The sequence below is a fragment of the Abrus precatorius genome, unplaced genomic scaffold (assembly GCF_003935025.1).
Source record: "Abrus precatorius isolate BTA unplaced genomic scaffold, Abrus_2018 Scaffold11, whole genome shotgun sequence".
In the NCBI taxonomy this organism is placed as follows: domain Eukaryota; kingdom Viridiplantae; phylum Streptophyta; class Magnoliopsida; order Fabales; family Fabaceae; genus Abrus; species Abrus precatorius.
Window position 1 is genome coordinate 26,872,974 of NW_020874303.1, and position 26,930 is coordinate 26,899,903.

At 34.5% G+C, this 26,930-nt stretch overlaps 3 protein-coding genes across 6 annotated transcripts; 1 reads left to right on the plus strand and 2 right to left on the minus strand.

The window, feature by feature from the left end:
- Positions 1 to 574: 574 nt before the first annotated feature.
- Positions 575 to 8,643, minus strand: LOC113854667 (dolichol kinase EVAN). 2 transcript variants are annotated; one of them, XM_027485809.1, is made up of 14 exons: positions 8,301 to 8,643; positions 8,127 to 8,239; positions 7,823 to 8,011; positions 7,606 to 7,710; positions 7,217 to 7,287; positions 7,055 to 7,135; positions 6,764 to 6,978; positions 5,888 to 6,077; positions 4,849 to 4,914; positions 3,156 to 3,244; positions 2,937 to 3,051; positions 2,002 to 2,053; positions 1,820 to 1,920; positions 575 to 1,014 (listed from the first exon to the last, which is right to left on the minus strand). In XM_027485809.1, exons 1-14 carry the CDS (start codon positions 8,531 to 8,533, stop codon positions 901 to 903), a joined length of 1,734 nt encoding a protein of 577 aa, XP_027341610.1. In that variant the 5' UTR covers positions 8,534 to 8,643; the 3' UTR covers positions 575 to 900. The 2 variants fall into 2 exon arrangements, with proteins under 2 accessions (XP_027341610.1, XP_027341611.1); XM_027485810.1 differs by lacking the exon at positions 7,606 to 7,710 and having other exon boundaries at positions 710 to 1,014; positions 8,301 to 8,611.
- Positions 8,644 to 9,417: 774 nt separating this feature from the next.
- LOC113854650 (ABC transporter G family member 3) lies at positions 9,418 to 15,914 on the minus strand. Of its 2 annotated transcripts, XM_027485789.1 has the most exons (12): positions 15,668 to 15,914; positions 14,326 to 14,961; positions 14,142 to 14,221; positions 13,428 to 13,714; positions 13,132 to 13,303; positions 12,753 to 12,866; positions 12,522 to 12,650; positions 11,366 to 11,557; positions 11,141 to 11,227; positions 10,316 to 10,588; positions 10,052 to 10,159; positions 9,418 to 9,879 (listed from the first exon to the last, which is right to left on the minus strand). In XM_027485789.1, exons 2-12 carry the CDS (start codon positions 14,795 to 14,797, stop codon positions 9,622 to 9,624), a joined length of 2,172 nt encoding a protein of 723 aa, XP_027341590.1. In that variant the 5' UTR covers positions 14,798 to 14,961; positions 15,668 to 15,914; the 3' UTR covers positions 9,418 to 9,621. The 2 variants fall into 2 exon arrangements, with proteins under 2 accessions (XP_027341590.1, XP_027341591.1); XM_027485790.1 differs by lacking the exon at positions 15,668 to 15,914 and having other exon boundaries at positions 9,609 to 9,879; positions 14,326 to 15,006.
- A 3,121-nt stretch (positions 15,915 to 19,035) lies between these two features.
- Positions 19,036 to 23,935, plus strand: LOC113856637 (cell division cycle protein 48 homolog). Of its 2 annotated transcripts, none has more exons than XM_027488555.1 (9): positions 19,036 to 19,173; positions 19,303 to 19,468; positions 19,736 to 19,964; positions 20,859 to 21,625; positions 21,928 to 22,149; positions 22,251 to 22,322; positions 22,408 to 22,689; positions 22,869 to 23,228; positions 23,475 to 23,935. In XM_027488555.1, the coding sequence occupies exons 1-9, from the start codon at positions 19,145 to 19,147 to the stop codon at positions 23,766 to 23,768; spliced, it is 2,421 nt and encodes an 806-aa protein (XP_027344356.1). In that variant the 5' UTR covers positions 19,036 to 19,144; the 3' UTR covers positions 23,769 to 23,935. The 2 variants fall into 2 exon arrangements, with proteins under 2 accessions (XP_027344356.1, XP_027344357.1); XM_027488556.1 differs by having other exon boundaries at positions 22,408 to 22,692; positions 23,475 to 23,896.
- Positions 23,936 to 26,930: the final 2,995 nt, after the last annotated feature.

A 26,930-nucleotide genomic window follows, 5' to 3' on the forward strand; every position in this document is an offset into this window, starting at 1 on the left:
TAATCCAAATTTTACGGATAACATCTTCCTTTAAAATATACCGTACACGTATAAAATGCCAATTAAAGGGGACAGGCTTTGTTTTTTGAACGGAAGAACAGCAGTCCCTTCGGCAGGTATGTTTCCTTCGTATGCACAGTGGACAAGTACCGATGATAACGTGACGTATTACATCCATGTAATCCGACAACTCGAGCTGTACTGAAAACTATATTTACAATAATTTAAATTTGATCTTTTTAAGATATTTTTGTCAAATATTCAGGAAACATAAATCTCAATACAATTTAAAATTATAATTTTATATCTCAGTTTCTCAAATGTTCGAACATAAATTTGAAATTCTTAATTTAAATTCAAACCGAATTATAATTAAAATTATTTAACTGTTTTTAATTGTCATTCAACCATAATTAACATTGTGACTCAAAATAATAATAATAATAATAACTCATGGATTAAACGTGAAGAAATCGAGCGCTAAATGGCAAATTTTCAAGCGTCAACAGTTTCGACTGTGACTCTAGCAAACGATTGGTATGTGCGTGGCTCCACCCGACATGCAACGTGTTCGCAAAAACGAAAGACAGTGTATAAGTGTGAAAAATGACAGATATTAAAAATTTCTTTACAATCTCTCTTATCTCGCCTCACAAATCTTTGATTTCATAAAAATGGGAAAGTGTCACTCCTGCATACATACAATGGACACTCGTATACCTATCATTTCTGTAGAGATACAATCCTAACTATGTAGATCAACCCTAAATTGTCACGTATAATTGCGTTGGTTAATAGTTATCTGACCTCTGCAAAAACGATGTGCCCAGAGAGGCCACGTATTTGCACCCGTCGTTCCTCAATCAAGGTAACTTCGTTTTGGAAGAGGAAAAGCTGCGCCTACAAACAGAGAAGACTATAGAAAAACAGTGGTATGAATGCGTTGTCAAGTTGTGCAGTGTAGGCCTCCAACAAACCACTTACAGTCACAGCTAGAAGTAGAGAGAACCAATGCTGCAAAATGTTGGTAACAAATACATCAAAAGAAAAACTCAATAATTCAAAAGAACAAGTATTCTGGAATAGCAGGCTTCTCTCATTTAGCTTTATTCATTTCATTTCCTAAACGATAAACGACAATTTCCTTACTTTTTTCCTATTCAACGAGGCACTAAAAGATGAAACTACACCTTACTGTCCTTGAAATTTGCAATTTGCCACAATAGGCGTAGCTTTTCCATTCCTTTCCCTCCCTTTTGAGGAGGGAGGATCTAGGAGAAATTGAAACGAAGAGGATAGTCGTTTCTTAAGTGGGGCTAGGCTTGCACATGGGTGAGAAAAAGATAGGGTTTGGGAAAATGAGAGCAAGTACTCTCTTAAGGCATACTATACATGGTATCTGAATTCTGACCTAACTCCATATCCAGAAATTGGTTTATATGCATGAATCTAAGAGAACAATGCTCGTTCACAAGGTTCCTAACTCGATGCAAGAAATTGTTAGGGGCCAGCCGTATCAAAACGGCCTATATAAAGCTTTGGGCTTTATATGAAGGTCCACGTGAAACCAGAATGGTGTGGGACCTTGTCTATGCTAAGAGTGACATTAGACCCAAAGTACTGAATTGAGATACCTCTATCAAGAAAAAAACCATGTGAATTAGATGGTTCCAGGAAATTATGCAGGCAACTCAAGTTCCTTCTAACACTTAAAAGGTCATCAACTTAATTACCAATGAGTTTACATCCACACTTAACCGAACCCACCCTGTCCCCCTTAACATGAACACATACAAGAGAGAGAGAGAGAGAGAATCACCTGAGTGAGAATGTATCCCGTCGATGCTAAAAGCGGAAGGAGTAAAGAGCAAGCAGCAAGTACGGAAGTTATACCAGCTGCAGTACCTTCAACTGTTTTCTCTGGCAAATGAGAAAGCTATACACATTCACATCTTGCAACGGAAGACTCCAATAAAAATCACTAATAATGAAAATACTTACTGCCAGTTTTACTCCACCTCAAAACACCATACTTGTGCCCGACCATTGATGCCTAAACAAATTAAAGAGAATAAATTACTATCATCTCACATTGTACAGGTACTTTAGTAAAAGATAAAAATTAAATTATTAAAAATATAAATATTGAAACAATTAATTTTGAAAATTTTCAAAAAATAATATAATATGTCAAAAATTAATTTAATATAATTTAAAAATATTCCGTTTTGTTTAATATTGATTAATAGAAGAAATTTAAGCATCAATTAAAGAAATTAATAATATTGTTTGATTGAATAATTATCTAAAATGACAATTAATAACAATTTTATTTTGATTAATATGAAAGTTAAGGACGTGTTAAAATATAAGAAAACACGTGGGTTTGTGAGAAGATTTGATTGGCTTCACGAGACTTAACAATACGAACTCAAAACTAATATATAGCAGGGGACTAAAGAACAACTACGAACTATATAGAAAATCAACCATTATTAGAAAAATACATTTTTAATGCTTTTCTTCAGTCGTGCTAGAAAACAATCTGCCTACATTTACAATGGAAAACTGTTTGTACAATCATTGCAATTATTCTAATTTCTCAAAAATATAAATTCGTAATTAGTTATTCATGAAAAATCATGGTTCCCAAAAACGGTAGTATAACTTCTTTGTTCCAAAATTATCAGAATCACAGCATCAAAATTTCAGATTGATTCAGGTTCATGCATTTATGGTTTAAACATTTCTGAATGATTCAAAACAGTTAGATTTATGTATCGCATTTGACCTCATGCAGGATGATACAAATTCACTTTTTTCCCTTTTAATAGATGATAAAATTCACCTTTTGACAATGTTTTAATTTAGAAGTTCATTTTGGTTCACTTGCAATGCCCCCGAAGTTCATGGGAGTGCAACAAAAAAAAACTTACCATTGTGTCTCCAATTCCTAGACTCAAAATTCCTGCAAAAGGAGCAAGAGGTCGATCATTGTACCCAGAAGACATCCAAATTGGAAGTGCACATCCCAGTAAAAGTGAGAAATGGCTGCACAAAGAAGATACAGTTGTGAAAGGGAACTAAATGTAGATCTTATGCATCATAAATAGTAAGCTCTACAATTTGAACTATAATGGAAATGGGCATGATACCTAACAATGAGAAGATCAGAGTCACGGTGATCAGTGAATGCATTCATAAATTGATTTATTGGTTGTCCCAAAGGCCAGATTCTCCAAACCTAGGCCAAACATGTTAATATATTAGCAAAACCAAGAAATATCTATCTATCTACTTATTTAAATAAAAGAGTTGTATACCAATCAGCCTACATTGAATCACTTGAGAAAAATAATAGACAATTTATGGGAAATAGTATCAGAATTTTGGCATTGGGATAATGAAAGGAAGAAAAGGACTCAGCTGTCAAAGTAGACACATTCCAAATTTTCTAGCTATTTAGTATCAGCGGTTATCAAATCAATATTCAAATTGAGAATAAGAAGGCTTACTTTCCTAAACATGAATCATAAGATTCATGATCAATAATTAAAAATAACATATATAGCTAACGGAGTAATATGAAAGCACAAATTCATGATCATTAGTTAAAATGCATAAATTAAGCCCATTTCAACATATAGAAACATCTGTATATCAGGATTTTAAAGTCAAATAGTTCACTGTATAGCTAATAAAGTGTCGTATACACTTCAAAATAACCCATTAAAGAGCACAACACAGCACACAGAAAGCAACAAAATATAGAAATACTAGACTAAGGCAGGAACCGGCAAACAATATTAAGTATTAAGAGAAATAAGAGAGCAATAAAAAGAAGGCAGCACAAAGTTTGTGTTGTGTGGGGTAAGAGACAGTCAGCAATCAGCAGCAAAATGTGGGGGAGCAGCCAACCAGGCAAAAGCAATGAAATAGTATGAGAAACAGGGTAAACAAAGCATGTGTTGTGTGGGGTAACAGGTAGAAAGTGGAGAAACTGAAAAATAAGGTTCCTTTTGTATAATATTTGGTCTGGATATAGGAAGGGGAGGGCGGGGGGTTTAAGATTCAGCTGTTTGTCTCTCAAATCACAAAAAGAAATAATTAAGAAAAGGTATTTTTTAGGGGTTTTTTCACACTGGGTTGCATACAACCTGACCCATTTTCTTGTGCACCCCACTAGTAAAATTAGTCATGTGCAATTCCAGCGATACAGGTTGTGATTCAACTCCACTTCCAATTTGCAGTGCAATTTGCATCGCTGAGAGAGCAGTTTGTATCTAATTGCACATATATCGCAAACTGTAAGATACTAACGACATTGGTATTAGCACAGGTTAGCACAGAGCGAGAAATAATGTGCTTTATGTGCCATCAATAGTTGCGATGATTCCAATGAAGAATAAGATTGTACTGTTCTTTTGGCAACATGACACAATCCTTTCCTTTTCATAAGTTTAAATAATCAAATCCATATATAGTCATAATTTGTAAATAATTAAACAAATATTCTTGAATCCAGAACTCTGATGTTGAAGACATTTTTGAGAATTTGTTCCTGCAGAATGTCTGCTAATTACATATCCGTACCCCTTTCCCCTTCCCTTCTGTTATCACAACAATGACCATTGCACATACATTTCATGAGACACACAAATAAAGATATTCCTTAAATGGTGGGGTGTTCTTTTATAGCACTTCTTCAAATTTGAAGTATCTGAATTCAGATTTTGATTCCTTCCTCACTATTGAGATTATCAACAATAAACAATGAAAACAGCATCCTTTTCAAAATATGTCATCATTACTGCTAGTGCTAAGTTGAATGCATTTCAAGATACTTACTCGAATAATTTCTAATGTCAAGAAAACTGCCAAAGCCGCACCAAAGGCTAGATCAAGAAATTTTGGCTGAAAGAAACAGAATAGTCAGTATTATAATATACAGACAATAGTACCAATGACCAACCCAAAATTTATATCCAAACTGGTGGTGGCCTGTACAATGCAGGTGTAAAGAAAAAAAAATATATAAATGTTTGTAAACACATGGAATTATCATTCTTTTTCCTTTCATATTCTTAATCATAAAATGATAACTAACACTAAAATATAGTGTGAACAAAAAAAAATAAAAATGAAGATACCATAGGTCCTTAAATTTTCCAAAACTTGCTAATATATCCTTTTATCCACTAATTAAGCTAATATTAGTTGCGGAATGCTAGTAACACACTCTTCACTATTGGTAAAATTTATTGAAAACTAAAAAAATATGAAAGAGAAACATTAATTTAGAAGTGAGAAAGAATGAGACCCACATGATTTTTGTAATTTTTAATAAATTTTAACTAATAGTGGGAAGTATGTTGCTATCATTACTTAATATTAGTTATCACATGACTAGCATTCGATGATTAATACTTATTACAATCTCTAATTCGTCCATATTATTTAATAAAAAGAAAGAAAAAAAGAAAATTGACTTCTTTTTATTTGCAAAAAATATTAAAATTACCAAAAATTAAAAAAAATGAGGAAAACATTTTAATTCAAAAAATAATGTGGGAAAATTAGAGTTTATAATATGTATTAATTTATATGCAGAAGTCATATAAATGAATGGCTTTTGTTTAACTTAGATATGGAAGAATCTATTTACAAGCTTCATTTAGTTAAAAGCCTTTCATCCAGATTTGAAAGTTACGGGTGGCTATTTCAAAATGAGGTAAAGGTCTAGGGAGAGTTGGTACATTTTTTCCCTTACTTGCAAGTATGGTAAAAACAAGGCACTGGGGTTTTATGAAAAAGAAAATGAATAATGGATTCCAAGTTGAAGAATCCCTTTTATGTAGTAGCTTACAACTATTTAGTTCCAAATTACCTGGAAGATAAGGGCAGGTAAAAACATTGAGACAGCCATAAGATGGTAGTATTTCCGCAAAAGAATCCTCTCAATCTTACTCTTCTTGGAGATGTTATAGAATCGCAAGACCGAAACACAAATTATACACACCCAATAGATACATAAAGACAGTCTTTTGGATGGCTCCGAGAAAACAAAGGAAAGTACCCTGCAATGAGATGTTTCAAAAGTGAGAATATAGTAATCTAACAAAATAGCTGGTATCATAATAAAGTGAGAAAACAATTATGTGCCACAGTAATTTGAACCTAAAACTACCATCATAGTCAGAATTGTATTTTAAAATGCGTCCACATCACTCAACAACTGAACTGTTTGGGCCTCTAAACATAGTCGAATCAGATTGAGTTTATGCTAACACTAAATTCTATATGTTACATACAATTTGTATTGGATTCATGACATAGGAAGGCATAAAACATAGGGTGCTTCTATGGCCAACATAAACCATATTATTTGGATAATTGAGTTAAGATGTTTGTTATAATCGCATTTACGGAAACACCATAGTCCATGAAAGGTGGAAATGCATGGCTTAACTCTGCAAATGAATGTGAATGCAGTGGAATCAAATAATATATCAACTTTCTTCATTCCACAGTTTCTGGTGGAATTAGTAGCTTACATTGCCTTCTTAAGTTATCATATAACATGTAAGCATGCATAAGAGCTTCCAGCTAGACATACACTATATCCTTCTCAATTTATTGCTAATAAACTACTTTCCAAGCAACCTATTATTATCACTTCCATTTTATATCAGATGACATCTGAACACATCAATAACAGGCAGCTAACAAAATAATCCACCTATATCAAATATTGATGTGATACCAGAAAAAAGGGTGCACGTGAAATTCCTGCACAAACTGCATCCATGATGGTACAATCACAATCAGGACAAATCCAAGGGAAGCAATAAAGATAATAGATCTCCCAACTTCAGTGTATCTTCTTCCTTCAGCAGAAGCTGTATTTATTGACCACTCCCATATTTGGAGAATATATTTCAAAGCTACTGGATACAGCAAAAGACCAAGCACAAGCCCCTGCAAGAAAGTAGACAACTTTAACCAATCTAGCTATACCATTAATATAATAAAATCATGACTTCAGAACCAATACCTGAATTATAATGCTTATCTCACTTCGCCTTAGTTCATGTTCTGCAGTAACCAATTTTGTTGACACCAATAGTCCACATAGCTGTTCAAACAATGTAATCACCGATTAAATATATAAATATACAGGTCATCTAGAAACAATATCATGTTAAGAAGCACTAACCTTTTTAATAGTAAGCAACAGCATGTCACCAAAATAGAGAACAATACCAGCAGTCACCAAAAATGCTTCCCCTGGAATCAGAGGGGAAAATATGATTATTAAGAGGGCAGACAAATTAACGACCCCCCTCCCAACCAGTGATGCAATTATGCTGAGATACAATCATCTAGGTGCAGTGATGCAGCATTTATACATATTTCAGATAAGGGTGAAAAATGAACACAGCTGTATTGATCAAAAGACAAACAAAACAATTGCAATAACCTGGTTTATTATTTTCGATAGTTAAAGGAAAGAATCCATGAACTACAAAAAGAGATCAATTCCAAGCATTTCTTTTTTGAATAGGTGACTAAATAAGACCATGAGTATAAATAAGACATACTCACCAATGGAAGCACAAGATGGAAAAGTTCTGAGGAAATGCCAAATTAGAATCACAGATGCCAATCCATGACAAAAGACCCAAGAAAGCTTCAGTGCCGGATGCAAGCCTGCGAAAGAAGCAGCAACGAATGCTTAAGCAGAAGTCACATTCCTAACCTATATAATACAACAGCAATATTTCATTCACCAGTTCAAAAAACACTCCCAACAAACACTTACCAATTTGAGAAGTTGTAGCTAGGGCAGCAACACTGACAAGAGCTTGAAAGAAAATGGAACACAAGCTAAACCTTACAACCCAATGAGAAGGGGTTAAAGGAGAACGCCGTTGAGCAAAGGCGAGGAACAAAACAACGCTGCAGGCGCTGGCAGATGTGGCCCAGTATTGCAATGTCAGATATTGAATCTCTATAAATTCAAATTATACACATCACGAAATTGCAAATCGTAACTCCTAAGAAATTAAAAAAAAAAAAAAACATGAAAAGAAGCAACAGCGATAAAGGAACTAGAATGAAAAGACCTTGAAGTTGAAGTTGAGCGAGCGAGAGTCCCCGCGATAACTGCACCAATTTAGAGAGAAGAAGAGAAGGGAGAGTGACGGCGCCGAGAAGAATACCCGAGGAAGCACCCGGTCTGAAAGGGAATTAAAATCAAGCGATGAATGGATCAACGAAGAGAGAGAGAGAGAGAGTACCTGGTGCGAAAAAGAGAAGGAGAATTCGAATTGTCGAAGGAAATCTCGAGAAAGAAGGAGGCGAGGGTGAGAAGAGAGAGAGAGACGCCATGGAAGAGGAGAGAGAGAGGGAGGGAGAAGAGGATCGTGGAGATGAACAAGAGCACCACCGCTCTTTCCCCGTTCAAAAACGACGTCGTCATGGAACAACAACGACACCACAATTCGGTTTTACGCGGGAAGAGGGAAACCATTAGATCACACACACACACACATAGAGGAAAGAGAGGAAAAGGAAAGGAATTACGGAAGACAATGTTTCCTATTCCTTTCTCATCTCTCCAAACTCTGTTGTCGCCGTCAAGTTACGCGGCCTTCAAACATTATTAATTCATTCATTAATCACCAGTTAAGATCAACTAACTTTCTAATTTTCAATGTTACATTAGATACATTACATTTCTAATTTACAATTACGAACAATTAGACTTTGACTTGAGAATCCGCTTCGACTTTTCCCGTGTGCTGCCATTAATCGCCCTTTTATTTTTTTCGTCAAACTAGTTATCAGCTTTGGGTTGATGATGTCTTGAGTCGTAGTGGGCTTTTCCAGGCCCTAAATTGCTTAGGCTCTTACAACCTTGACCCACTCCGCTATTATCATGGTCTTTTATACTTTGATTAATATATTTTTAAAACTTATTACATTTTCTCTTCTTTTAAATCTCACTCCAAAATATATTTTTAAATAATAAACAAACATTATTTCACCCTTTAAATTTCCACGTGACCTAAAAATTGCATGTTACGAGAAATTGCCACAACGCCAACGTTAGAAACCACACATAGGTAACACGTTGCAAGAACGAAACGTGGACGGAACAAAAGGACAAAATATATAGAGGGGCGTGCCCCATACATCAATATCGCACCTGCACCCCAAATTTTAATGCATACGTCAAAATTCAATTATTTACGACAACAAAAATCTAGCTTTCGGAACTATTGGCGTTAGCTGTCAGCGTGAGTGAAATCAGTAATAGTATAATACTCAGATTAAATCATATGAACTCGTATGGTTAGCACATATAATAATATGTAGTTAAAAATCTCAAGAGGGAGGGTTAAAAGCCATAAGCAAAGAAGAATCATTATTATCAAGGCCTTGTGTAATCACTGCTAATACACATCAAGTATTGACCAAGGCATATGAGAGAGACAAGACAAAGCCATAATCTCATATTTGCTCTTTCATTAGTCAAAGATAAATTCACAAAAGTAGAGCTGAAAAAAACTCGATCAAAAGGAATTATACAATGTGAAAGGCCGAACAACGTTCCCATCAACTTGAATCTGTTGTATCCCTATTACACTTCAAACTTTTGAGGAGGGATATTTTTCTCCCCGTGAAGAAAAATAATAAAATGAACACAAAAATACGATAACCAATTGCCATAAGAAACAAAACCAACAAATTTTTCCACTTGGAATTACTGTCGGGGGATATATTGTACACACTTTGGAGAGCTTGAAAGCCAGATATGGTCCTTACCTGCCCCACTGCAAAGGAAGTGCCTAGGTATTCATTCTCCAATAGCCCCTACGAGTTTAAGACAAGTAAATGCTCTAATAAATACCCATCTAGGGAAAAAGATTGAATCATTTACAAACGCTTGACCCTCCTAGTTTTGGAAATTAAATCCCAACAAAAATAAAAAACAAACATACAAGTCATAGTCTGTGACCAGAAGATACAAACACACATCTCTTACCTGAATAGAATATGTATGAAAGGCTATATAGGACATCGGATACATCCAAAATGGTCCAGGCAATGAATTTCGAATTCTAAAATAGCCAGCTGAAAGCATCATGACAACCTGAAATGGCATGCAAATGCGTCACTGTCTAGCTCAGCAAACACCTAAGCTCTTAATCATGGCTTTTAAGTGAAAATATAGACCAGTAGAGCAGTTGAGCAGCATGCAACTTTGGTTAATATTTTGCATCTAAACTAAATGGACAATAGAACTCACATGTACACATAACAGTGTCAAGACACTCCAAAATACATCTTGCCACAAAGTAGCCACAACTAGCATAATTCCTTCATTCAGTAACAGAGTCATGAAAAAATTCAGCACAAAGTACATTAGCAGGCTGAATTGATCTTCCAGCCCTACGAGGAAGTAGAAGACTAGACTTGATGAAATGGAGATGAGAAAAAGAAATGGGATGCTGGACAGGAGCTGTGCAAGTAAAAATACTAATGTACTGGAGTGCTGGTTTGATTCTTCACAGGAATATATCTGCAAAAGAGCAAATCACTTGACTCCATCAACCTTTTTGGGATTATAGAAAGAAACTGTAGTGAATCCATGAAATGCAGCATGTATAGTGACAAATATTGAGACAACTCAAAACTCTCAAAATGACAAATAACATGAGATGGAGGGAGTACAACTAACCATAATAATACTAATAGTGCAATCTGTCAATACAACATTTCATAGTCAAACAGTTACTACACGGTTAATGATCTAGTACATTAACAATGCTAACAATACATCGTTTCTAGAGTTTACCATGACATTATAAAACTTTCACTATTGTTAGGAAAATAAGTGTGACCCATATTTCAATGCTTATAAGTTATGGATAAACTTCTCACGAGTTACTAAAGCTAAATCATAGAATAAATTAATCTGTTATGCAGTTGAGGTCTGTGTAGACCAATACACCATACAAAAAAAAAAAAAAGGCAATGCAAACAACTTAAAAAGACTTGCCAAATGGACACTTAATTATATGCACATATCAAGCACATCAAAGCAAACTAGTATGAAACAAGCACAAATTACCTTGATTTCCTTCATAAGTGCAGGCACCCTAGCAATGCTTAGAAGGGAACAGAACGATACAAATACAAAAATTGCTGCTACTCTTGTCTGCAATGTAAGAGATGTTAAAATTCAATTCCTGCCTATTATAACTATATCCTGAACTGTTGACATATATAAATGCAGATATAAACTCTAAGAGATGCACAATGAAAGATAAAATGCAATTGTCACGTCAAGACTCACCACAACAGAAGACAGAGAATGCCCCAGACCAGAAAACACAGTACCAATACACAGCGTGAGAAGCATGTAAAGAATAAGATGCAGCCAGTAATATTTCCATTCCCTTGACACAACTAATAAAGATCTCCATGTCAAAACTGCTATCCGAGTAGCATTACTAGCTTTACCCTTGCTTTTGAGAGCTGGACCTTCCTGCAAAATCAAGCATGCTTAAAAAAGACTACAGAGCTTAACAACCAACAGTAACTTCCTTTTTAAATGCAGAAGAGAAAAATAAAGCCAGAAACAAATTTCTAAGGAGCCTATCATGAGAAGCGCACATCCCATACTTCAACAAGATTAATAAGAAAGTCATTTCACCAACAAGATTAAATCATCTGTCAGTACAAGTCCTTTTAAATGGGTTTTGTTGAAATTATGAGGATTTAACTATAGAGAAAGACAGACGAGAATGAAATAACAAATTAATATTACCTGAGGTGTATTATAACAAATCGATGTGCTCAATATGTTTATAAATACCAGAGCACAAACCCTTATTTATACTAATCACCATCCTAACTAATTAGGGGGGAAAATAATGAAAAAATGAGAAAATATGATAACCAATCTAAGAGATAATAAAGAAATTGGGAAACTAAGCCTAAAGGATGATTTACGATAGTCTAAGATATGATAAGACTCTAATATATTCTAACAGTTTCATGAAACACCCTCTATTATCTCTAATTACCCTTTAGCATATGCAAAACATCCCAGATTACAAATTTCTCATAAAAATTTAAATATCTGTAATGTCCCTAAATTGGACTACAGTTTTCTTATCCATTAGTTCCAAACCAAATAATACTTGTCTATAGCATGCTTATCTTAAGATGATAGGAGAATGATCTGCTAAATCGTAAACCTTGTACTCATTGTAATAGGCTTTCCACAATTAATTGAAACAGAAACTTTCAAGTTTCAAAATACTGCTAATCTCATTTGTTCAAACGATAAGAGAAAATAGTGTCTTGAAAAGTATATGTTGGCAATACATAATATGCTATTTGGGAAGGAAGGGGATTATGGTAAACCCCAGTCCACATTAACAGAAGATCTAACTTGTATAATTTAAGAAGCTATTGATGTCTCTATTTCAGCACTTATAATATACCTTCTCAGTGAGTTTTAGAAACATAGTTTCAACGGCAGCTGCATCTGCAGATGACTTATAAGTTGCTTCAAGTGTACGTATAGCAACAGCAGTGTCCATGTTCACAGAAGAAAAATCCCCATTGTCATCCTATAATAATGATAATTTTAATTAAAGTATCATTAAAAGTCTAATAGGTGACGTTCAAAATGCATTGAGAACATCAATCATCACTCCACAACAAACAGCTACCTGCCAGTTTTTACACATTGCAATTATCCTGTCAAAATCTGTATTAATTGCACGTAGAAAGTGATCAGAAGGACTTTGCATGATTGGGCAAGGGAATCCAGCATTTGAGAAGTGCTTCATCAACATAAAATGACAGAAGTCAGTAATAAGATATGTATTCCATTTACCAACAGAGGCGAAAAAGGAACTTCTTGACGATCTTGCAGCACTCATCTTGGATCACTTTTCATTAGCAAATATTAAAATAGCATCCCTATGAAGCATAAAAAAATTAAAACTAATGCCCCTTAAAATTATTCATTCATGACGAAATAGGATTACTTAACTCATACTTAATCAAATTTCATGGTCAATATTTGAGAAGGCATAGAAGACGTACCTGCAAGCAAGCTAATGTTTCACCAAAAAAGAGGGTATTTCCATTTGAAAGTAGACATATTCGGTCAAAAAGGCCAAAGACTTCTGTGCTGCTCTGATAGATAGTTAGGATAAGTGTATAGCCAGTGCTTGCAAGTCTCTTCAATGTAACCATCATTAAAAGTGCCGACACACTGAAGAAAAATAGATAAATAGAAAAAAGAGTGTAAACAAAATGTCTCAAAAATATGGACCAAAATCAAGCAACTGATAGACAAATATTACAATAAAAGGCATTAAAAGAATTTAAAAATAAACCTGTCCAACTGATAAAGAGGTTCATCTATAAATAAAATGCGTGGTCTCATCACAAGCTCCCTGGCAATGCTAACAAGCCTTCTTTCCCCACTAGGAAGTCCCTTCATATAACAATGTCCACCAATAAGTTTATTTGCATGATCGCCTAGAGACATTGCGTGTATAGCATCCTCCACCACACTTTTTTTCTGACAGAAGAAACCAGGAAGTTGAAGAAGGGCTGAATAATAAAGGAACTCCCTCACAGTGAGTGATCCAATCAGAGTGGTTTCTCTCTCCACGTAACCCTGCAAATTAAGAAACAGAATTCAATATACATATATAAGTGGTGCAACCTAGAACTTAACAAAAGCTATCAATATGGTAAAGAAGTCACGGTCATCTAGCATAATGTACTCGCCTAGTGAATCCAACTTCAAAAACCAAATCTTAGTACATATGCAAATAAACTTCTGTAGTTGAGTAAGTGCAAATAACCAATACTTGATGTAAACTTTAGAAATTGAAAATGCTAATCTTTGAAATACAACTATAGCTATTGCAAAGATACTTTTAAAATTACACATCCATTATTCAATAAAGATTCTCACCTTATAATCAATACTATATAAAAGCATGGTTATGATGGATAGGAAGATAAGTTTCAAACAGATTGACCACTATAAACACAATGGAGATTCAAATGGTAAGCAGTCAATTGGATACTGAACTCACATATGACCCATAGGGCATGTGGGATTTTGCCCCGTTCACAAACACTTCACCATACATCCTGGCTGAAGGATGCAGTCTTCCTGAGGTAAAGAGAAAATCCCATTTTAGCATTTACTATTCAAATATACATGGGAAGATTATGAAATGCTTATTAAGAAAGGATGAAGGAAGCATGCTTCAAGACCTGCAATGGCCCGTAATAAGGTAGATTTCCCTGATTTAGCAGGTCCCATAATTACAGTCATGGTCCCTGGTAATGCATAACCAGTTGAACTCTTAATGACCTTATCAGAGTACTTCCTTTTCCCCTTTATTGTAACAGTCAAATCTTTCCAGGCCACAGAAGCCCCAGCAATTTTCCGTGGAATAACTGTGCCCTCTGGTAGTCGTGGAGATGGCAGGGACCCGCTGTTGAGCTTTGAGAGGGAGGGAGAAGCTGGTGTTGTTGCAACATTAATAGAGTCACCTCCTTCCTCAACTCTAACATCAATATCAGTGTCTTCCCACTCAGGAGAATCCTCAAAAGAGATTGGCTGCCTCAGTGAACCAGGTTTCCGAAGGTAGAAAAAGTTACTCGATGGCACCCTACTTGCCGGGCTGCTCGCGGACGATGATGAAGATCTATAATTATCTGATTGAGACTGTATTTCTTCCATTACTTCAGATTTTTTTAACCTTATATCATACTTTAAACACCATTTTACAAGTAGCAAAATTCTCCTTGAAGCGTACTAATTCAACTATGCAGCCAAACTGTTATCAATACACATCTCTCATACACAACATTTTCTGTCCACAGATAACACTGTCTACCAAAGTCCTGCCATGCAAATCACAAATCATAATTAAAAAATAAAAAAGAGAATAAATAAAAGGGGTAAAATATATGGCCAAATTACAATTTTCATTAATCTCATCTCTGAAACAAAACGTAGACACCACAAAGACAAGCTGAACAATGCAATGAACAAAAGCGTCTCGCTATCTTTTCATGATAAACAACTTACTATCAATATTAGTGATGAATAATGCACGCCAAAATGCAATAAAAAGGGGGAAATGGGATAAAAAAAACCATTAAAAAAAAAAAAGGCAGAACCTCAACAAGAGGAGTATCGAGGGATAGAAGTAAAAGTCATAGACTCCAGCAGAGAATACAGACATGCCTTATTCCTCCACTCCACTGACACAAAACCCATCTTTGTTCCCCATTAAAAGTTGAACAGGCAACCGAAAAATCAAACCTTGTTCCCGGGATTTTCCAATAAGCCAGACCCTGCTCTTAACTACGTCTTAGACACCTCTTTCACCAACCAAACTACTATTCGTTTATCACTTTCGGAGTAAAAAACGAAACTTTACAAGAATAAACAAAGAGGGTAAGAAAAACGAAGACTCCTCGGTTAATGCTAAGGTAAAAACAAAAACCCACAAAAGCTTCAACCTGAATGGAGGCAAACGAGACTAAACGTGGTTAAAGGAATGCAAAAGAAGTAGAGATTGAGAATAAACTACAGTCTACATACCTGGATCTAAGCAAAGCATGTTGAGAGAGTGAATGAGAAAGCATTGAAGAGGGAAAGAGAAAAGACTAAAGAGAGAGAAGGAGGTGAATAACACTACTCTTGGTAGCTTTGTAATTTGTATATGAGAGCAGAGGAACGAGTGGGTGATTTGACCCACCGAACCCGGGTTTTTTAGTATTGCTTTGCTTCGCTTCGCTTATTTCTCTTCGGAGCATTTGGCATCTCAGTGTCTCGCACTCTCACTTTATCTTCTTTTATTATTTTCTTTTTCTTTTTCTATTTTTCTCTCGTTCTTGTCTTTTCTTTTATAGTACTGTGTCACATTTAGTGTTTCTTTTTTGCTTTTTATTAAGACAAGTGTACATTAAAGAGGGTAATGATGTTGGGTTCCGAGTGCCAGCACGACAGTTTTAGTTTAAACACCCAACGGGTGCGTGCCACCTGTTAACGTAATTGATCCAATCACTATTAATTCACTAATAATGACACGATTACTATTAATCAATCAACGTGGCACTTCGCCTTCGTATCAAGAGGGTTCTGATTCATTGGAGAGTTATGCCACTTACATAGTTTAATTACAATAGTTTCAAAGAATTTTCCTATGCTGCTTGGATTATACGTATATATTCTGAGAAAGTCATTAACATTGTACATAAATATATATTTATGATTGTCTTTTATTACTATAATATGATTTAACCTAAAAATAAACAATATTTTCCGTAAAGAAATCACTTATATTTTTAAACCATTGTTATTATGGGTGGTGTTGTTCTTATGAAAACCTACCCTCCCTCTCCCAACTTTGAGGTGTTTTACAGTTAGAGATACGGTCCAATCAATAACTTGTTGTAATTTAAAGTTAATTGTCAGGTTTAAATCAAGAAAATTATTTTTGTGATATTAAAAATTTAAACCGGATAAATTAAAAATTAAACGGCAAAAGTTAAATATAATATATAAGGCTTTTCTTTAAATTAAATTTATGTTTGGACCAAAAATTTTAGATATGTAAAAAATGACAGTAAAAGTGATGTGTAGAGTCAAAGTCAAAATATAAATGAAGTTATAAATGATAAATATAAAAAATTAAGTATAATAAAAAAATTTAAATTTTTCTAAAGACAAGTTATTAAAAATTTTATTTGACATATATAAAAATTATGTAATTAAAATTCTATACTATTTTAAAATTACATTTTTTTTAATATCAAAATAGATGGATTATAATAATTTTAAAATAACTTATTCAAAAACAATCTTAGAGTTTTATCTTGATAATTCATATTATCTTTATTGTATAAATTATGAAAAAATTAAATTCACAATAAAATTTAAAAATACTTATTACATTACACATAAGTCGTGTTCTTGTCAGTAGCTGTTTTTCCATTTAATAAACATCACTTATTAAATAAACAAAAGCAAACTATAATAAATTATGAGAAAAACACTAAAAGTATTGAATCACAACTTAGTGTAACATAGATATATAAAACATGTATGATAAAATAACCACAGGCGTGAAAAATCTCTTGAAAGCGTATTTAAAAAAATTTCGATAGAAATAAGGTTGCATGCCACAAGTATTGAACTCCTGGAGGAAACCAATATTCATTTCCCATGCACGTCAGAAAGCAAATGGAGTTGCAGAATAGTTTGGTAATTTTGCACTTTCAGAGGATATTGGTTTGTAATTGTTAATGCAGCTAATAATCCTAAATATACATGCTTACTTTTGAAGACACTATTGGCATCTTCTTTTCTCCTATTGTTAGTTGTGAGTTTCCAAAAACAAATTAATTTATCACTTTTTACAATGGCTAAATCCTACTTTTATAATCATCAACTAACTTTCATTTCCCACATTTCATTAGACAATTGAAACTGGGGACCATTTGACTCCATCGAAGACGAATATTAAGAACAAACCCCTCTAGCCTTTTGGTTTTATACAATATATGAATCAATGTCTTACGAGTTTATCTTGGTGTTCACTCTTGAGAGTTACTCATCTAAATGCGAGCTAGTCATACACGACATGATTTGTTGGACCCATAATGTACTTTTCAGTTTCAATTCAAACCATAATTCAGAATGTTCAAGCAGATAATGGCTAGGCTTCCCTTTTTTCTTTCTTTCCTTCACTTCCTTTTTCTTTTTGCCATGCTTGTTGAGCGATGGATTATGTATGTATGTATAAAGAACCATCTTTCTCTAACCAGTTAAAACTTTCTAGATGCGAAATCAAACACACGTTTGTGCTGCACGTTTGCAAAAATGATTCGTTATTCCTTGTTTGCAATTAGAGTTAAGAATGTGTTGAATTACTTCTTGTGCATCTATTAACAATTTATGGCTCAAAAAATTGTTTATTTGTTAAATAAGTGAAACTCGGCCTTTCATGTGGTTAGATAATTAGCTGATAAATGGCTTGATATAGACTAATATAACACGTTAATACATATATAATGGGCCAACCTTGGAGAAAATTAAGTAATGAATGAAATTCTTAATTATTAATTTATCAAAACATCTAACCCTAATCTGACCTGATTTACAAAAGCCCTTGACACTTGTCATGAGCCAAAACTTAAAAAAGAAAAGAATTTGATTCCTTAACAAGTGAAACTAAATTTAATCCGATTATTATTGGCTCAGTTAGCAAGTAAGATCTTAATGTATAAGTGTTTGTTTGTATTATTAGTTATGAGAAGATGGAAAGATATTGACGGGACCATTTAAGGACGGCTAAGGATATAAAAATACTAATAATGTCATGGTTTCACTGTTTTATCTCATCACTTGCATAGCATCGTACATTATATATAGTTCGTGGCATTATAGGTACAATGACTTATTGGGCAAGTTAATTATAATTTCTAGAATGAGTTTCTCTTTCTTTCTCTGGTCAGGCAGTATGTGGCTTATTGATGAAGTTCTTCTCAAACCAACCTTGTTTTTCAAGGGAAAATTATGACAATGAAGCAATCATTTCTATACATGATAGCAATGATTTATCATAAATGTATGCAGTATTTAAAATAATTAAGGCAACCACCAAGGCAATAACCCAAGTCTAACTTTTTAAATCTTGTATTCAATAATAAAACTTCAATGGTTTCTTTTTTCATGCGCAATTTACAGCAAACAATTTTTTTAAAATTAATTTTCAACATAAATTTTAACGAAAGGCCCACTGTTTTTTCAGTCATAATGTTTTGTTTGTGTTTTGTCAGGAAAAAATGAATTGGGCCACACATGCTGGACCTCGTTATTATAGGCTGAGCCCAACCTAGTAAGTAGATTCTATCTGGGCTTTTATAGTCAACAATCCCTTTCTTGTCAAACAATTCAAGACTTTTTAAAAAGAGGAAAAAAAAATCTAAAAGAAAAACCATATAAATTTACCAAATGTTCTTAGTCTGCAAGGTTCTTTCACTTTGTGCACTTTGATCTTCAATTCCAGCAAGGATGTCTCATCAAGGCGAATCATCGGACCCGTGAGTCAACTATTTCCACTGTCGTTGATTTCGTTTCAGAAATTGCAGTTCTTTTCATTTCTTAGTACAGTAAAAGCTCGTTGGACTGTGAAGTTTGTTTGATGTTGGAGTTTTTGTTTGGAAACGCAGGAAATCGGGGAAGAAGGACTACTCAACCGCGATTCTGGAACGGAAGAAGTCACCGAACAGGCTTGTTGTTGATGAAGCCGTCAACGATGATAACTCCGTCGTCACCATGCACCCCCAAACCATGGAAAAGCTTCAGCTTTTCCGAGGGGACACTATCCTCATCAAGGTCACTTTTCGAACCCTCTTTTCTTGTACCCAGCACTTTAATATTCATGGGTTTTCACTCAATTCCCAAAAAGTAATAAAAATAAAATAAAATTGCGTTTGAGTTACTCTTGTAAATTTTTATGTTCATTTTAGAAAATTTCAGAATACTTATTTGGTTTGTGTGGTGGTGAGTTTGTTTGTGTATTGACGTGTTACGTATGCTACTTTGTGCTGTGTGTGTGTGTGTGGTTACTTACTTCCGAGTTATGTGTTGATTTTGTTGCAGGGGAAGAAACGGAGGGATACAATTTGTATAGCCCTTGCTGATGATAACTGTGAGGAGCCTAAGATAAGGATGAACAAAGTTGTGAGATCAAATTTGAGGGTTCGGCTTGGAGATGTTGTGTCTGTGCATCAGTGCCCTGATGTCAAGTATGGGAAACGTGTGCACATTCTGCCTATTGATGATACCATTGAAGGCGTCACTGGCAATCTGTTTGATGCTTTCTTGAAACGTGAGTTCCTGTCATGCATTTGTCTAAGTTAGAATGGCCCTTAATACAATTTCAGTTTTATGATGCTTTGTTACTGAATTATGATCTGCTTATATTTTGAGCACAAATTTAGTTGTTATTGATATTTTGTTTAAAATTTTTACTTTGTTCCGTGACTATGTATTGACTCTCACAGTAATTTATGTTAAAGCGATTTCTTGATTATTGCCTCTTTAAATACATGATGTAATGGTTTGGCCTTGCTTTGTGGGTTGATATTTATAATAAGCCTTCCATCATGCAATATTACATATTGTTGGCAGGGAATTTTTTATTTTTAGTGATTCTAGTCAGTAGCTTTGATGTCTTTCCTTTTGTTGAAAGCCCTTGTTAACTAGAGGTCTTACTGACTATTTTATTTTATACATACATGGTAATAGTTGACTTGCCTTTATCGATCTTGATGTTTTGTTGTGTTGATTATTTTATAAAATGCATCTTGCTGTTTTTCTTGGGATATATAGCTTGGAGAATCTAGGGCTTGTTTGCTTTGAGAAATTGTTGTCTGTTTGCTTGGAGAAATTACAAGTATTTTACCTTGTTTTCACTATCCTGTGTTAAAATGTTTGTATAGGATATAATGAAAACTGAAGTATTTTTGTTGTTTCAAGTTCAACACTTCCTATACATATCTCCAACAACAGAAAATGAAGTAAACAATGAAAACAGAAGATGTTTTCTCAAACAAAACAGACCTTATTTTTCCAGGGATTTGATTCTATCACTTTTCTAATTGAATCAATGTGTGTCAAGCTGACCCCTTACCTATTTCACATGATAGAGAATATGTGTATTTCTGTGTTTGTGTAACATTCTAAGTTTCTAGTTTTTCCTTTAATGTATAATAATTTGCAGCTTATTTCTTGGAGGCTTATCGTCCTGTCAGAAAAGGAGATCTATTTCTTGTCCGGGGAGGGATGAGAAGTGTAGAATTCAAGGTCATTGAAACTGATCCTGGGGAGTATTGTGTTGTTGCTCCAGACACTGAAATATTTTGCGAGGGGGAGCCTTTGAAAAGAGAGGATGAAGAAAGGCTGGATGAAGTTGGGTATGATGATGTGGGTGGTGTCAGGAAGCAAATGGCACAAATTCGTGAATTGGTAGAGCTTCCTTTGAGGCATCCACAACTTTTTAAATCAATTGGTGTGAAACCACCCAAAGGAATTTTACTTTATGGACCCCCTGGTTCTGGGAAGACATTAATAGCCAGAGCTGTTGCTAATGAAACTGGAGCTTTCTTCTTTTGTATTAACGGACCAGAGATTATGTCCAAACTGGCTGGAGAGAGTGAAAGCAATCTCAGGAAAGCATTCGAAGAAGCTGAAAAGAATGCACCATCCATCATCTTTATTGATGAAATTGATTCAATTGCACCCAAGCGAGAGAAGACACACGGGGAAGTTGAAAGAAGAATTGTTTCACAACTTTTGACTCTTATGGATGGATTAAAATCTCGTGCTCATGTTATTGTGATTGGAGCTACTAATCGTCCAAACAGCATTGATCCAGCATTGAGAAGGTTTGGTAGATTTGATAGGGAAATTGATATTGGTGTTCCTGATGAAGTTGGGCGACTTGAAGTCCTTCGCATACATACCAAAAACATGAAGCTCTCTGATGATGTAAGTTGAGGTTTGGTAGATTTGTTGCTGGTATTTATTTCTGTATTTTTATTTTTTATTTTTGGGAGTGCTTGGAGTGTTGCTCTTGTGCTTGTGGTTCCTTTCTGGATTGAAATCACTATAACTGCACAATTTAACTATAATAATTCCGATTTTAGTGAAGTTACCTGGATATCTCTTCTATTGTAAAATGCTTTATAGACTAAATCAAACTTTATGTCCATATCTTTGGTAGTGGTTTTGATTTGATCTTTAATGTCTTTAAATTTCTGTTGCTCAATTTTTGTGGTTTTCTGCTGTAGGTTGATTTGGAGAGAATTGCAAAAGATACTCATGGGTATGTTGGTGCTGATCTTGCTGCCCTATGCACTGAAGCTGCTTTGCAATGCATTAGGGAGAAGATGGATGTCATTGACTTGGAGGATGAGACTATTGATGCTGAAGTACTTAATTCTATGGCTGTCTCAAATGAGCATTTCCAGACTGCACTTGGAACAAGCAACCCATCAGCCTTACGTGAAACTGTTAGTTTTCATTTTACTGTATTGAGTGATCATTGGTTGATTAGTGGACGGGGCTTTCCTTCTTTGTGGTCTGTTTTCTTATTAAATGTCTCTGTTGACAGGTTGTTGAGGTGCCTAATGTCAGTTGGGATGACATTGGAGGCCTTGAGAATGTCAAGCGTGAACTGCAAGAGGTACATCTTTACTATTTCTCAATTACACCTTAATTGTTTTTATATCAATTTAATCTGTTGCTGATTTTTGTTAATATGAACTCAGACTGTTCAATATCCTGTTGAGCACCCAGAAAAGTTTGAGAAATTTGGCATGTCACCATCAAAAGGAGTCCTCTTCTATGGTCCTCCAGGATGTGGGAAAACTTTGTTAGCCAAAGCAATTGCTAATGAATGTCAAGCCAACTTCATCAGTGTGAAAGGTCCAGAATTGCTCACGATGTGGTTTGGTGAAAGTGAAGCCAATGTTCGAGAAATTTTTGACAAGGCTAGGCAATCGGCTCCATGTGTCCTCTTCTTTGATGAGCTTGACTCCATTGCCACTCAGGTTGTTTTTTAGTTTCTTACCCCCCTAATCTGCTATGTTGCTGTGCTTTAGCCATGATTGATGTTAAACTGAATGATATTAAGTCACTGAAGTATTGTATGTTAATTGTTTGCATTTCTTTAATTTATCATTTTCAGCTTGTATTTGTATGTACATTGCTGACTTTGTCATTCTTGCAGAGGGGAAGTAGTGTTGGGGATGCTGGTGGTGCTGCTGATAGAGTTCTCAATCAACTTCTGACTGAAATGGATGGCATGTCTGCCAAAAAGACTGTGTTCATAATTGGGGCAACTAACAGACCTGACATCATTGATCCAGCACTTCTTCGGCCAGGCCGTCTGGATCAATTGATCTATATTCCTCTTCCTGATGAGGATTCCCGTCATCAAATATTCAAGGCCTGCTTGAGGAAGTCACCTATCTCGAAAGATGTTGATTTGAGAGCTTTGGCTAGGTATACTCAAGGGTTCAGTGGTGCTGATATTACTGAAATATGCCAGCGAGCATGCAAATATGCTATAAGAGAAAACATAGAAAAGGTATGCTTTTGGTTAATATATATATATAGTCCTTACAGCTTTAGAAGGTGCCTTGAATTCCAGCATATGGCCACCTTCAAAAAATTTGCTGACTTATTGAAAGTTCACTACCAATTTTTAGTTTTGTCACTTTGTGTTTTGGTGGTGCTTTCTATATCATATAAGGTTTGATTTGTCTTCATCGAATCACTGTTATAATCTCAATGAATTTCTTCAGAGCTGATATATTTGCATGGTTTATTTCAGGACATAGAGCGAGAGAGAAGGAGGAGGGAAAACCCAGAGGCAATGGATGAAGACACTGTAGACGAGGAAGTTGCGGAGATCAAGGCTGCTCATTTTGAGGAGTCAATGAAGTATGCACGTAGGAGTGTTAGTGATGCTGATATACGCAAATACCAAGCATTTGCTCAGACCTTACAGCAATCCAGGGGATTTGGAAGTGAATTTAGGTTTCCTGAGACTGGAAATAGAAATACTGGATCTGACCCTTTTGCAACTTCTGCTGCTGGGGCTGATGAAGATGATCTCTATAGTTAGTTAAGTTTGTATGAAATTACGTATCTCTATCTCAAAGGATATGTCCCTAGACTTCCCCTTGGAGGGGTAACTTTGAAGTGTGTCGTATATTTTCCTTCTCATATACTCAAATTATTTAAAGTGTTACTGGATTCACATAAAATTTAGATATGGTATGTTCATATTATGAATGATATTCTTGTTAGTGTAGAAAGTAGTTGAACATGTGCATTCTCGGAAGGAAGTTCTCATCCTAGAAACTTACGGCTGTTTTGATTTAAGAACATGTTCGCTCCTGATGGTACTTGGAGATGCTAGGTTTCTATATAATGAATGAAAAGCCAATGCCTTTGCAATAGTTGGCATTAATTTATCCGATAATGGAATTGCAATGGTCCCAATTATTGATACTGAGTAGCTGTACGCATAAAATTACTCGAAGCTGAAGCCAATGAAAAGGGGTGCATTTAATTTTTACCTTTTTATAAGATATAACGATCAAAATTCAAATATTATGCACAACCTAAGACGCGTGCAGCATTTTGGGCTTTTTGAGGGTAAAAAAGGAAGAAAACTGCCCATTAGTTTGAACAGATTAAACACCGAGCCTAGCAAATAAGCACTTTGGACGGGCCTGCGCATTACCCAAGTTTTGTAACCTTTGTTTTGAGGGGTATGTCCATTTATTGCATCGGCATTAAAAAAAGTAGAAAATTTTGTTTTTGTTAAAGAAAATTTAGGTGAGTTGAATCTTAAAAACTCACTGACTTTAGGGAATGTTTTAAGGCTCAAAGAGCGTTTACAAAAGATATTTACCTATCACCAACTAACAAGAAAGAAAATTTTGTGTCTGCCAACACAATTTGGTAGGAAAGTAGGCCCTTTTTTTGTACTTTTAGATTAAATATATATATATAAACTCATATAGTTAAGTTTGTTTTTAAAAAAAATAGAAATCAATAAGAAGTTTGTTTTATAATTTTTTTTCATAAACTAAAAATAATGGCTTCTGAAAAAATAAACACACAAAAGATGTATGACAAAACGATCCGTAACTCATCCCAGTTGATCTACTGAACACCTTCGCAGGATATTAGTTACATGAAGAAATCAAAATTTATCCGGTAGTAGAAAAAACAAAGGCTATATCCACCCACAACAACGCAAAAAAATGAACTACATATTACACTAAATGAGAATACTACAAACCTACAACATTAACCATCTAGAAGATTATACTTGGTATTACATCCTAAGCGTTTTAAATAAATAAATAAATAATCAAATATCATATTTCTTTCTCCAACGTTTGGCTAATGTCTCATGCATTAGCTATACATACATATTAGCAGGAAAAGGTCACTAACATCTTCATGACCTTCCCATGCACATCCTTCAAAATTGTAACCGGCAATATATAGATCACAATAAGCCAACAAAAAAAAAAAAAACATACGTGATTTCCTCATCTTTCAATAACTCTTCATCTAGAAATCAAAAACCATTTACAAACAAGAAATGAATAAAGGCCCCTCCATTTCAACAAAACATCTTCATGGTTTCTCTGAATGTATTCTAGAACAGCCACCAGAACCTAGTGTCTTAAAATTGACGAATCTGCTTGGAGCTGAGTTATGCCTAGAACCTTTTGGCAAGCAGCCCTTCACTTCTCTTCCTTGGAAGGTTTTCTCTTTGTGATCAACCTGTGGCTTCACATAATTTTCAACTTCTGATGAAACTAGTGGCCTTGTAACTGTACTTGGAGCACTTGGGGGAATGATCCTTCCACCCATGGTTGTACCAAGGGAATTTAGTGAGAGGAGAAGGAAAATGGCCATAAGGGAGAGATGTGTTGTAGACATTTGAACTTTTGAAAGTTCTAGTAATCTGTGATTTAGGCTGTGAGAAGAGAGGTTTATAAGGGGTTTTGTGTTGTGCTAGATTGTTGGAAGAGGCTTGAATCTATGTGCCTTAAATAGGCTCGTGAATAGCCCATGAAGGCACAGCTCATTGTTAGTACGCTATTATTTTGGTGTTGAGGTGAGTTGGAAGGGTGGGTGCATGTTTTCTCTGTGCAGCAAGTGTTGTACCTCGTGAGTTCATGTTATTGCACTTAGCCAATTTTTTTCTAATATTATTAAATAGCCTAATATTTTCATATACTCCAACTTATACACTTTACAAAACTTATTTATCTTCCTTTTCCATTGCATTACCTATGATATTTATTACATTCCCTCTTTATACCTTCTTATATTCTTTCTCATCCAAGTAATATATCCCTTTATACGTAATGACCACTTGATAAAAAAATATATAATTAATTTATAAACTGAAAAAGAGGAGAGGCTAACAGCCACTCATTTGTGGACAATAATCTAGGTTTTGTCAAACAATTGGGGAACGCATTTAAGGAACATTTAAGATTACATGGTAATATAGTTACGAGTTTCTTGCGTTTTTCTTCATGGCAGTTGATAAGTCATTATAAGGATTGAAGACAATTAACGAGTTTTCTATCATCACTATCGCCGTAGTCTTTACCTCGCATTAATCTTCCTTCTAGGCTGGCAGCTTTGCCCCCATCCACGAATTATGAAAAAGCTCATCTCAATAAAGAGAAACTAGGAAAGTGATAGTAGTAAAGAAAACTACCTATACTGATTTACAAGAATTTTACTAATTTTACCAACAATGGTTTTTATTCTCTCTCCTCCTTGAATGTCCACGTGAAATTTGATTGGTCTTCATGTAGTATTTTGTCATGTGATCTAGCGTTAGAGTCTTATTAATTAGTGCCTTAAAAACACTTATGAAGAAATCAATAAATGATTTTTATTAAAAATTAAGTTGATAGTGCATTAGAAATTACAAAAGAAAAGAAATACAACATTACACTTTTTAATGAAAACTATTTTGAATTTGTTAACTAATACCTTAACATACTGGTTAGCATTTTTATTATCGTTATTATAATTATAAAGTCTTTATATTTTTTTCATTAGTTTTTTATTTATTAAATAATATAATATTATTTGTATATTTAAAAGATAATCAATATATTCACTTTTTCATTGAATATTTTAATTTTATTAACTCCAATATTTAAAATTAATTTTAAACATTTAAGAGTGATAGCTTTTAATTAAAAATGTTTATTATACTTTTATACTAAAAATCAGT